We start from the raw sequence: 12,799 nt of genomic DNA on the forward strand, positions 1-12,799 counted from the left end.
GGCTGAAGCCAAACCAAGGCAAGAATAAGGTGGTGGTCATGGGGAAGAGAAATTTTTTGTAGAAAAAGCCAAAACTATAACATTGCCCTCAGTTGAGGCATCTGGCTTTCAATCATTGAAATGGTGCACAATCTTCGAGTCCATCTAGGCTCCATATTGTTTCTGAATAACTCTTAACCAGTGGTGCAAGTAGCAATCATTTCTTGCTGGTAAGCTGCACTCATGGGAGGGACACAAAGCAGGGGGGAGGCACGTGACCCCTCTCCTCCCCATGATCCACATCCATCCCACGTTACCTTGGGGAGCTCTGTTCTCCTCCCACTGTGCTGGAGATTTCTGCTGTACAGATCCCAGGCAGGAGGACTCAGAAGATGCAGCTGCATGGAAGGGCTAGGGAGTGGTACAGCTGTGCCGGGGGAGCCACCGGTGCAGGGCCGCCAGGTGGCCCCATGTCCTGCTCCTTTTGCTGCTGCAGTTCCCAGGAGAGCCCTGAACTGCAGGGATATCCCAGGAATTGCAGTGACGAAAGGAGCAGAACATGCAGCTCCTCCGGTGCAGCTGCTGTACTGCCTCCAGCCCTTCCACGCAGCTGTGTCTTCTGAGTCGCCCTGCCTGAGGTCCTTACAGCAGCCCCACCAGAGGACAGGGCTGTGGGCAGCTGCCGGTGTGGGGCTGGAGGAGCTGCCGGTGTGGGGCTGCCCAACAGCCCTACGTTCTGCTCCTTTTCCCCGGGAACCAAAGTGGAGAAAAAAGCAGAAATTGATAAATAGCTACTGGTATAGCGAAGTGTACCATACCACTATACTTGCACCGCTGCTTTTAACTCAATAACCAAAGTACTCTTATTAAACTTGAGTGGCTAATAAGCCATGCCCCTTTCTGATTAATGCTACCTAGCCACAACAGCCTGCACATTCATCACCCTAGACTCCACTGCTGCAGTTTATTGTAATTCTGGATAAATATGATTGCCATGAAGAAACTAGATGATACAGGGCATCAAATACCTCATCTTTATCTTCAAAGGCCTTGGTGACCTGAACCCCTCAACTATATCAAAGATCACTTCTCTTTCTGTCTGTGGTCAGGATCCTCCTGAATAGCTACCTCTATCCAACAGAGCTGACTATGTAGCATGCATCTCAAACATACAGAGGATTGGCCTTTCGGGGCAGCTGTCCTCAGTCTGTGGAACTCTCCTCTGCTAGTTATCTGGATGATCAAGGATCTCTCTCTCTCTTCAGGATGAAATGTGAGACTCATCTCTTTCCCTTTCTATCAATAACTAGCATAGAGGGAATGAAACAAAAAGGAAAAAAGAAAAAAAAATATCTTGGTAGTCACTTTCACAGTCACACACAAAAAGAAAATAATCGGTGGTTGTTTTAGAGTTCTCTTTCTGACTGACTCCTAACTTCATGTTTGCTCAGATACTGCACTAGTGGGTGTATTAAGAAATACCTAGAGAGACTTACTTCAGTGCCAAAGTGAAATGGTCAAATCATCATGACTGAATGCTTTTCAATCATTTAATTACCTTGTTGACAGAATAACTGTGACATCTGAAGAGTGCTAGTCAGTCATTTAGCATTGGCTGTATCACAGAGAATGGGACAGAACATTGTTAAATTGTGACCTGGTCGGATTATAGGCTGAGGCACTAGCTTCTTACCTCTGGAATTCGGTTTGGATATTGAAATGGCTTTGAGGGTTGGTCTCTAGTGGACATTTCTCATTCTCAGAAAACACCCACAGTCTGGCACAATTTAGTACAACTGACTGCCATTGGAGGGGCCTCACACCAGAATAGCATTGGCTGCTAAATGTTTGGCTGGAGTTGCATTGTCAGTGCTATGTGAGGAAGTTTGCATAGCGTCTGCTTACCATATGGCACACTCTAGCTGGTGTTACTAGTATTCTTCATTCATTAGGAAGGACCAAATTCTGCCAGAATTTGAAAATGGAAAATGTTAAAAAACTGATTAAATGGAAATTCATCATCTTGTCTTTATATGGCTTTGTATTAAGATGCCCAAATACATACTTGTATGACAAAGTTCCTCCTGTACCTTGGTAGGTCCTGCGCTTATTGGCAGAATTGCTTGCCTCACAGATTCACCTTGTGGGTTGGGAAACAGCCCAGAGACCTTCCCCTCTGGTAGAAACCACAGTCCAGGTCAATTCCTCCTGTGTTTGATCAGGAGATGGGAGGTTTCGGGGGAACCCGGGCCCACCCTCTACTCCAGGTTCCAGCCCAGCGCCCTGTGGACTGCAGCTGCCTCGTGTTATAGTTGCACGAGAACTACAATTCCCTGGGCTACTTCCCAATGGCCTCCTCCCAATACCTTCTTTGTCCTCACCACTGGACCTTCCTCCTGATATCTGATAACGCTTGTACTTCTCAGTCCTCCAGCAGATGCCTACTCACTCTCAACTTCTTGCACACCTCTTGCTCCCAGTTCCTTGCACACACTTCCTCTCCTCTGGCTCCCTCTGGCTTGACTGGAGTGAGACCTTTTTACAGCATCAGAGGGGCCTTAATTAGAGTCAGGTTCTTAACGGCCTCACCTGAGTCTTAGCAGGTTAATTGGAGTCAGGTGTTCTCATTAGCCTGGAGCTGCTCCTGCTGTGGTCAGTCAGGGAAGAGAAAACTGCTTATCCAATGGCCCGTATATCTCCCTTCTACTACTCTGCTATTTCCAACTGGACTGGGTCTATCATACTTGATATACATTAAATGAAACATTAAACACTGACTGATTAAAATCATATTTATGCAGGGTTAAAGCTATGTATTATAGTCATTGAATCGCCACAAAAATGTCTTAGTAACTTGTGATAACATACAATAACAGTCTTCATTCAGTAAATCTTCATTACATTTGTATTTGGGAACCTTCATTCAAACCACTACCCTGACTTTATGGTATCATTGGAGCAAGGCAGGTATTTCTACAGCCTTAAAAAGTAGGAAATCGTACCTTTCCTTCTTTCATTTTCTATTTACCCTGTTGAGCATCTGAGCATTCATGTTTACACTTTTTCCTCCATCACCATCTGGTTGTTCAGAACCATCCAGGCTTGAAGAAAGTTATGCTTTTCTTTGTTTTTCTTAAGTGTAGTCGTACTTAATACATGTCACGTGAGATTGTCAGGATGTAATGGTCAATTTGACCCACAAATAGACACTGAGCAACAAACATTTAAAAAGCAGTTAGAGGATCATGAGGTTTCTTAGTAGAACAGAAAAATTTTCCTTGGCTATTCATAATAAGTATAATACTGTACTGTTGACTAAAGAACTGCATTGAGAACAGCCTTGTAAGCAGGAGAGGTCACAACTGATTGGGATTGCTGACTGGTTTTCCACATTATTTTTTTTAGTTTCCTTTTGACAGTTACGTGTCTAGTTGAAAGCCATTTATTTAGTTCACGACTTCCTCTGTGGACCTTGTGACGCACCTTCACTTCACATTTGTTATCTTCAGTCTTCATTTGAAAATACATACCTGACTATATTATAAATAGAGTCCCGCCCAATTATATTCAAAGTTACAGTTTACCAGGAGGGCACTGAAAGATGTCGTTTTTCTCATTTTGATTATGAGAGAAGGAAAGGCAGTTTTCATAACTTACAGTAGATTAATGGCGAAATGGATAGAAAAATATTTGTAAGACACAAGTATCTATGTTAAAATATAATTCTTCATTATTTAAAGTCTTTAGGATCATTTAATATGTTAAATAGAATCTGAAATTTCTATAATATTCAGTTTAGGTTCATTTAAGATTAACAAGCTATGAGAATTTTGAAGTCCAGATTTTTTTTATCCTGTTACCTACATTGAGAAAAATAAAGTACTTTACCACTAATGTTGAGATTTTACACAAAGAAACTGCTGAGCTTCAATTCATCTGCAAATTTGACACCATCAGCTCAGGGTTAACAAAGACTGTGAATGGCTTGCCAGCAACAGAACCAGTTTCTCCTCCCTTGGTTTTAACACCTCAACTGCTAGAACAGGGCCTCATCCTCCCTGATTGAACTAACCTCGTTATCTCTAGCTTGCTTGCTAGCACATATATACATGCCCCTGGAAATTTCCACTACATTCATCTGACGAAGTGGGTATTCACCCACGAAAGCTCATGATCCAAAACGTCTGTTAGTCTATAAGGTGCCACAGGACACTCTGCTGCTTTTACAGATTCAGACTAACACGGCTACCCCTCTGATACTACACAAATCAAGAAATTCCAAATTATGCTATGGAAACCCAACTCCAGCTGCTTTCCTTAGATGTAGTTTTCTGTATTACTGGGTATATAAAAGTGAATTCTACTGGTATGGAGAAACCTTAAATGCTCATAGTTTTAAAATTGCAGAACTGATTTCATTGACACATATAGCTTATCCCTAAGGTCTCTCAGAGTGTTCTGTGTGTAAAATTTCTGTTTGGGATATATGAGGAAAGTGTTGATTTTTCATTTTTGTTTTAATAGACATAACTTTGACCTGGCAAAACATGCTATCTTCATTCTTTCAAAAGTTCCTTTCTGGGTTGAGAACAAGCATACAAAAATTCAGCCCCGCCCCCCAAAAAATTGTCTTGACAGTTTAACAGCAAGTGAAACTGAAAAGGTGTTAGTTAGGGCTGTTAAGCGACTAAAAAAATTAATCACAATCGCACTGCTAAACAATGATAGGATACCATTTATTTAAATATTTTTGATGTGTTATATGTTTTTGAATAAATTTATTTCAGTTACAACACTGAATACAAAGTGTACAGTGCTCACTTTATTTTTATTACAAAGAATTGCTGTGTAAAAAACAAAAGAAATCGAATTTTTCTATTCCCCCATTACAAGTACAGTAGGGCAATCTCTTTATCATAAAAGTTGAACTTACAAATTTAGAATTATGTACAAAAAAACTCCATTCAAAAATAAAACAATGTAAAACTTTAGAGCCTACTAATCCACTCAGTCCTCCTCCTTGTTCCGCCAGTCTCTCAGACAAACAAGTTTTTTTACATTTGCAGGAGATAATTCTGCCTGCTTCTTGTTTACAGTGTTACCTGAAAATGAGAACAGGTGTTTTCATGGCACTGTTGTAGCCAGTGTCGCAAGATATTTACATGCTAGATGCCCTAAAGATTTGTATGTCCCTTCATGCTTCAACCACCATTCCAGAGAACATGCATCCATGCTCAATAACGATCCAAAGCAGTGTGGACCAATGCATGTCAGAGTAGGCCCGTTTCTCAGTGAGGCGGAAGACAATAACAGAAAATGTGGATGTGGCAGAGGTGCTTAATGACGTCTTTGTTTCGGTTTTCACCAAGAAGGTTGGTGGCGAATGCACGTCTAACATAACCAATGCCAGTGAAAATGAGGTAGGATCAGAGTCTAAAATAGGGAAAACAAGTAAAAAATTACTTAGACAAGTTAGATGTCTTCAAATCACCAGGGCCTGATGAAATGCATCCTAGAATACTCAAAGAGATGACTGAGAAGAAATCTGAGCCATTAGCAATTATCTTTGAAAAGTCATGGAAGACTGGAGACATTCTGGAAGATGGGAGACATTCCAGAAGACTGGAAAAGGGCAAATATAGTGCCCATCTATAAAAAGGGAAATAAGGACAATTCGGGGAATTACAGGCCAGTCAGCTTAACTTCTGTACCCAGAAAGATAATGGAGCAAATAATTCAGCAATCAATTTGCAAATACCTAGAAAATAATAAGGTGATAAGTAACAGTCAGCATGGATTTGTCAGGTACAAATCATGTCAAATCAACCTGATAGCTTGCTTTGACAGGGTAACAAGCCTTGTGGATAGGAGGGAAGCTGTAGATGTGGTATTTCTTGACTTCAGTAAGTCTTTTTATACTGTCTCGCATGACCTTCTCATACACAAGCTAGGGAAATGCAACCTAGATGGAGCTACTATAAGGTGAGTGCATAACTGATTGGAAATCATTCCCAGAGAGTAGTTACGAGTGGTTCACAGTCTTGCTGAAAGGGCATAATGAGTGGGGTCCCACAGGGATTGGTTCTAGGTTCTGTTCTGTTCAATATCTTCATCAATGGTTTAGATAATGGCATAGAGAGTACACTTATAAAGTTTGAGGACGATACCAAGCTGGGAGGGGGTTGCAACTACTTTGGATAGGATAGGATTAAAATTCAAAATGATCTGGACAAACTGGAGAAATGATCTGAAGTAAATAGGATGAAATTCAATAAGGACAAATGCAAAGTACTCCACTTGGGAAGGAACAATCAGTTAAACACATATGAAATGGGAAATGACTGCGTAGGAAGGAATACTGTGGAAAGAGATTTGGGGGTCATAAGGGATCACAAGCTAAATATGAGTCAACAGCGTAATGCTGTTACAAAAAAACCAAACATTCTGGGATCTAGTAGCCAGGAGTATTGGAAGCAAGACTTGAGAAGTAATTCTTCCGCTCTACTCTACGCTGATTAGGCCTCAACTGGAGTATTGTGTCCAGTTCTGGGCACCACATTTCAGGAACGATGTGGACAAATTGGAGAAAGTCCAGAGAAAAGCATCAAAAATGAATAAAGGTCTCGAAAATATGATCTATGGGGAAGATTGAAAAAATTGGTTTTGTTTAGTCTGGCGAAGAGAAGACAGAGGGAGGACATAACAGTTTTCAAGTACATAAAAGGTTGTTACAAGGAAGAGGAAGAAAAGTTGTTGTTCTTAACCTCTGAGGATAGGACAAAAAGTAATAGGCTTAAATGGCAGCAAGGGCAGTTTAGATTGGACATTAGGAAAAAAATTCCTAACTATGAGTGGTTAAGCACTGGAATAAATTGCCTAGGGAGGTTGTGGAATCTCCATCATTGGGGATTTTTAAGAGCAGGGGACTGAAATAGATGACCTCTCAAGGCCCTTCCAGTTCTATGATTTTATGTTCATTTTCATCATCTTAGTCAGATGCCACCAGAGAAGGCTGCTTTACTTTTTTGGTGGTTTGGGTTCTGTAGTTTCTGCATTGGAGTGTTGGTCTTTCAAGACTTCTGAAAGAATGCTCCACACCTCGTCTCTCTCAGATTTTGGAAGGCACTCCAGATTCATAAACATTGCATCAAGTGATGTAGCTATCTTTAGAAATCTCACATTGGTACCTTTGCATTTTGTCAAATCTGCAGTGAAAGTGTTCTTAAAATGAACGACGTGCTGGATCATCATTCGAGACTTCTATAACATGAAGTATATGGCAGAATGTGGGTAAAACAGAGCAGGAGACATACAATTCTCCCTCAAGGAGTTTAGTCACAAATTTAATTAATGCATTTTTTTTATGAGTATCATCAGCATGGAAGCATGACCTCTGGAATGATGACTGAAGCATGAAAGGACATATGAATGTTTAGCATATCTGGCACGTAAAAATCTTGCACTGCTGACGATAAAAGTGCCATGCGAATGCCTCTCACTTTCAGGTGACATAAATAAGAAGCGAGCAATGTTATGTCTCATAAATGTAAACAAACTTGTTTGTCTTAGCGATTGGCTGAACAAGAAGTAGGACTGAGTGGACTTGTAGGCTCTAAAGTTTACATTGCTTTGTTTTTGAGTGCAGTTATGTAACAAACAAACAAAATCTACCTTTGTAAGTTGTACTTTCACGATAAAGAGATTGCACTACATTACTTGTATAAGGTGAATTGAAAAATACTATTTCTTTTGTTTATATTATTTTTATTACAAATATTTGCACTCTAAAAAGGATGACGTGAGTACTGTACACTTCGTATTCTGTGTTGTAACTGAAATCTATATATGTGAAAATGTAGAAAAACATCCAAAAATATTTAATAAATTTCAGTTGGTATTCCATTGTTAGCAGTGCAATTAAAATGGCAATTAATTGCAATTTTTTTAGTTACTCATGTGAGTTAACAGCGATTAACAGCCCTAGAGTTAATACGAGAGTAGCTAAAGGTCTGCACTTCCTATAACTATAGCATGCTGAAATGTCATACCTATACAGTGATAATGTAGTTAGACTGTAATAATGGTGTTAATAAATTGATGCTTAATCTGGCTATGTTCAAAAACAGTCTCATACCAAAGTTGTTCTTCAGTACATTTTAATCAAAGGGTGTGAAGTTAAAACCTTGCTTTGAAGATGTGTTCACTGCAACAGAATAACAGCATGATGTTGCAGCAAGATGTTGTGATGCTCACAGAAAATTTTTCCTATGCTAATGAATTTCAGAAATGTTAAATATCCTGCAAGTTATTCTTGAGGGACTTAAGTGTAGATTCAGTGCAGTCAGGGCTACACCATGAAGTATGGGAAAACTTTACTTAGGTAGGAAAGAAAAGAGCACATTTTTATGGAGATGATGAGATACGATATTTAACTTTGTTTTCCTTTCTTTCTCCCTAGGATATTAACATATGTATTCTTGAAAACTACCCTGAATGTTCCAATCCCAGGTTATTTTACATCATACCGTATTTCTGTGGACAGCATCCAAGATGCAGGTAAATGTATATCACACATACCTCATTTCTGTACAGCAATAGACATTGAATACTTGCCAATAGTTACCACACAGAGTAGTATCAGAGAGACAACAGTTGTTCCCAATTGTGAATATAGGGGAAAACATGACTCATGTGACAGTGTGTGGTAACAGTATGTATTTATTATGAAATAATATATATAAGGAATTTTTTAAGTGGAGGGTGTAAATTTTGCATTTTTTTCTTTGAGTACACACTATAATTAGAGCTTTGTGTGCAAATGTGAAATAACATAAAATAAAATGAAAAAGAACGTAAACTACATAAAATGAGAATTTAACCTTCAGCGGCAGCTCCTGCAGCTTCTGTCCAGTGAGGATATGATGGAGGGGTGGCTGACCCAAACTGAGGTGGTGCTATCACCCCATGCGCCAGATTGCACTGCAGAGAGCTAGGCCCAGCCCTGAAGGGACAGGAGCCTCCACTGTGGGGTGAGTGCAGGGTGATCTTGCTCTGCAACCCCACCGAGGGCCTCCCAGCTCTACTCCCCAGGGGTAGGACCCAGCCCCACCCACCCAAGGCTTTCCTCAGAGCAAGGACCTGACCCTCAACCTCACCCTTCCTTTCATAAGGTCATATTCTGCAACAGTGGTGTCCAACTTTTTCAGCCGGAGGGTCAAACATACTATTTCAAAATGGTCTACGGGCCACTATCAATAATTTGGGACAGATTCTTTGTCCCATGCCACTCCCTTTGCACTGCTCAGTCCCCAGTGTGCATACAGCCTCATAAGCAAAGCCTATTCCCCCACTTCGTGTAGCCCCTTGTGCAGGGCATGTGTCAGATTGGGAAAGGAGAGTTGTTCAAGTGGGCTACAGTCCAGTTGTCCCTAAAATGACATATGGTTCCTACGGAACTGTTGTCAGCTTGTGCAAGTTGGAGCAGCTCCCGAGCTGATTTACACTGCACCGGGATAGAGAAAGAAAGAGACTGAACCAGTTGTTGGATCTCATTTTATCCCCCTTTTCCCCCTGCCCTGGAATGCCTTTCATAACTGAAAAGGTTGGACACCACTGCTGCAGAATGTGTGCTTATGAAAGGAAGGAGTGCGCTGATTGCAGGAAATGCAAGTTAATGTTACAAAGAATTATGCAACGTACCTTCAACTGCTGTAAATCATTGGAGTCCATGGGCCTACATCTCTTTATACCAGCTAGTGTGAACCTATAGGTAAATCTGCAGGCCTTCAGCAATACTGATCATTTCAGAAAGTGTAAGTGGTGGTGAAAACTTTCCACTCTGAGAGGGGCCAATAAGTATTTCTGGTGGGCGCTATTAAAAACATGATGCTATCACGCTGTAGTCATTGCAATACCACAACGTGTGCCCACTGTCCAGACCATGAGAAAAGTGTAGAAAAAAATAAAAACGTGGTCTTAACTAATATGAATGGAAAGAATAAAAATAGGCAAAGTCTCTGTAAAGAAAAGGAAGACCATGTAAGCTACATTTCCATAGGAAGCAATAAGCACTGCTGTACATTATCAAAATAACTTTTTTGTCACATGCTGTGAATTTTCTGAGCTGATACTGTTTTATGGGTAAGAAGTTTGGAACCTCTGTCAGTTAAAGCTATCTAGAGAATTTAGTACTGCTGTACTGTATCTAACTTAATTATAAAATAGTCACATTTTTACATGCTAAACTGCTTCTATATGATTCATAATGAGCTTTGGAAGTCACATATACCTTTCCATTCTTCCGTTTTCTTTCCAGATCTTTTTCCATCTAATCATAACTCCAGTAAACATAATATCACAAAGCCTGCTTGCAAATCTATGAAAAGACATATATGAGCATATTTGAGTCAGGGAACCAAGATGCTTTCTTAACTTCGTATAGATTTCCCAGTGGGAATCTGTGTGAGGTTTTCCCCACGACTCCTTCCATCATAATTTTTTTTCTAGCAATCATGTTCTTCATTTGAATTTCCAAAGCAAACACACCATTTAAAGACTTTTTTTTTTTAAATCCTTAAAGGGAGCCTGGAGAATGGGCCCTCGAAAGAGCAAAACTGAACGTGAATGAAAATTTCCTGCTTGTGGGGATTCTGGAAGAGCTAGAGGATGTGCTGCTTTTACTGGAAAGATTCTTACCTCATTATTTCAAGGATGTGCTCAGCATCTACAAAAACCCAGGTAACTTTCCTGTTACATATCACGCTTTATAGAAACTGTTGCAAGATGCCCAGAGCTGTTCAAAGGTTAGGTGTTGTCTCTTAGCCTTTCAATAAAGAGAGGATTCCCTTTTTGGGGGAGAGGATTTGAATGGTAGGGTGAGCCTATACACTTTTATCTCTTTGATGCAGAAGAATATGAAGTTGACCAGTTTCGCTTATCCTCCGCTAAACGTGGTCCTAGTGAGGCAGAGCAAAAGCACTGCCTTTTAAATTAGCTGCTTGTAATAAGACAGATAATGCAGCTATTTAAAAAAATAGTGCAGTTGTTAATTTGCTGTCATGTCCTATGCAGTCATGGAGCTATTTGTAATAAAAAAAAAAAAAAATAAGAAGGAGGAAGAGAATTGAATGTTTGTGAGAGCAGCTCCTGTCTTTGGGCCAGATGCTCTTTCTAGTTTATTGGACAGTGGAAAGGAGTGGGGTAGGACAAGGGTGTTGGAGCAGTGGGGTTGGAGACGGGGAGCAAGATGCTACTTAACTATGTGTAGGTTCCCCAGTGGGGATCTCTGAGGTTCTCCCCACTGCTCCTTCCTCCTTAAATTTTCCCTTTTGTGGTTTTCCCCAGTCAAAGGGAGTAGTGTGTAGCATTGTTTGGAGACAATGCCTCCTGAAGGAAGGGGGCAGGGAAAGCTAGCAAGCAACAGAGAGAGTTTTGCTTTTCATAGTGATGCCCCTGAGAACTACAGAGGTGATGTCAGATTCCCCCAGATATCCTTGAGCTCCATACCACCACCCTTCTTTGTATAGCAGTGACTCTTTGGCTTGTGAGGGGACATGGTCCAATTCTCAAGGTACATACGTGGGGAGATCTTGGTACGTAGTTTCCTCTCCCGTGTCTTGCTACGTGAGAGCAGAATTTGCCTGTCTTTCCTGCACATATATTGTAGGATAATGCCATTTACTAGCATCCATCTGTTCTGACAATGTTCTTCATGCTGAATTAAATTTCGTTTCATTTTAATTTTGTAACTATATTTGTTAACACTGAAGAATAAGTGAGCAGAAACTTCCTTGTTAATGCCCTGCTTCTCTTCTCTACTCTACTCCTTGTGCACAGAGATGTTTTGTTTTCATTGTATTTATTCCTAAATTGTGAGTAAGTTTGATGCTATGAATACAAGGGCTAATAGAACTAAACAGAGCTAAGAATCATGTAGGTAAATACCATGTAAGAGTTCCTATGCAGATCTCCTCAGTACATCTTAGTCCTAATCTAAAAGACGCTCTGCTGTTCCATTCCTTAGGAGGCTTCATGAACAGCACTGATATTACTATCATGACAAATTACATGGTGTCCTTGTAAAAGCAACAGATATCCAGAACTACCTATGATAGGACTACAAAATGTATATCTATTTGTGACTTGAGCAAGGACTTTAAATTAGATCTTCACAGTTGATAGGTTAGTGCACTAACCGGCTACACCACCTAGTGTTTTAAGGGTTTTTACCTTGGCTATCTTGCTGCTTTTTGAAGATAAAGAATGAATGGTAGGAAAATGTCATCAGTTGAATATACTGAGATAAGAACAACCAGTAATCATCTAGTCATGGAACTTTCTGTAATCATAAACTCCCAACTCACTGCATTTTGCAATTTGTGAGATTGGTTAGATAACTATCAACACTTGTGTGAAGTTCTGAAGCAGAGGATAGTCAAATGAAAGCAGTATTTGTTGGTCACCGATGAAGATATATTAGGAAGTCTTGTTATTAATCCCTAAATGCATGACCTTGCATTTTTCACTATTAAATTTCATCCTATTACTATTACTCCAGTTTACAAGGTCATCCAGGCATTAGTGTACAAACACTTAAATCACCGTTGGCTTCGCTGATCTGCCACCAGTATCACTTAATTAACTGGTATCTACACACCCTCCTACTATGTCCCATTCTCCTGCCACAGTTGATCTTTCATCTTGTTTGCTTCCCTCTCAATGTTAAAGTTCCGCGGTGGAGTTATCTGGGACATCTCCCCAATTCCTAGTTTAAACGCTCCCTTAATCAGTTGTGTGAGCCTCCCATCCAGAAGGTCTATCT

The 12,799-nt window shown here is 40.3% G+C and overlaps 1 protein-coding gene across 1 annotated transcript in view; it reads left to right on the plus strand.

Annotated features, from left to right (window-relative positions):
• Window positions 1-12,799, plus strand: part of UST (uronyl 2-sulfotransferase) — a 294,956-nt gene that overhangs the window by 222,486 nt on the left and 59,671 nt on the right. Inside the window, exons 6-7 of the mRNA XM_075064040.1 lie at window positions 8,438-8,535; window positions 10,559-10,716. Coding sequence (XP_074920141.1) covers window positions 8,438-8,535; window positions 10,559-10,716 — 256 coding nt within the window. The remainder of the gene's footprint in view (window positions 1-8,437; window positions 8,536-10,558; window positions 10,717-12,799) is intronic.

Source organism: Chelonoidis abingdonii, chromosome 3 (assembly GCF_003597395.2).
Source record: "Chelonoidis abingdonii isolate Lonesome George chromosome 3, CheloAbing_2.0, whole genome shotgun sequence".
NCBI lineage: Eukaryota > Metazoa > Chordata > Testudines > Testudinidae > Chelonoidis > Chelonoidis abingdonii.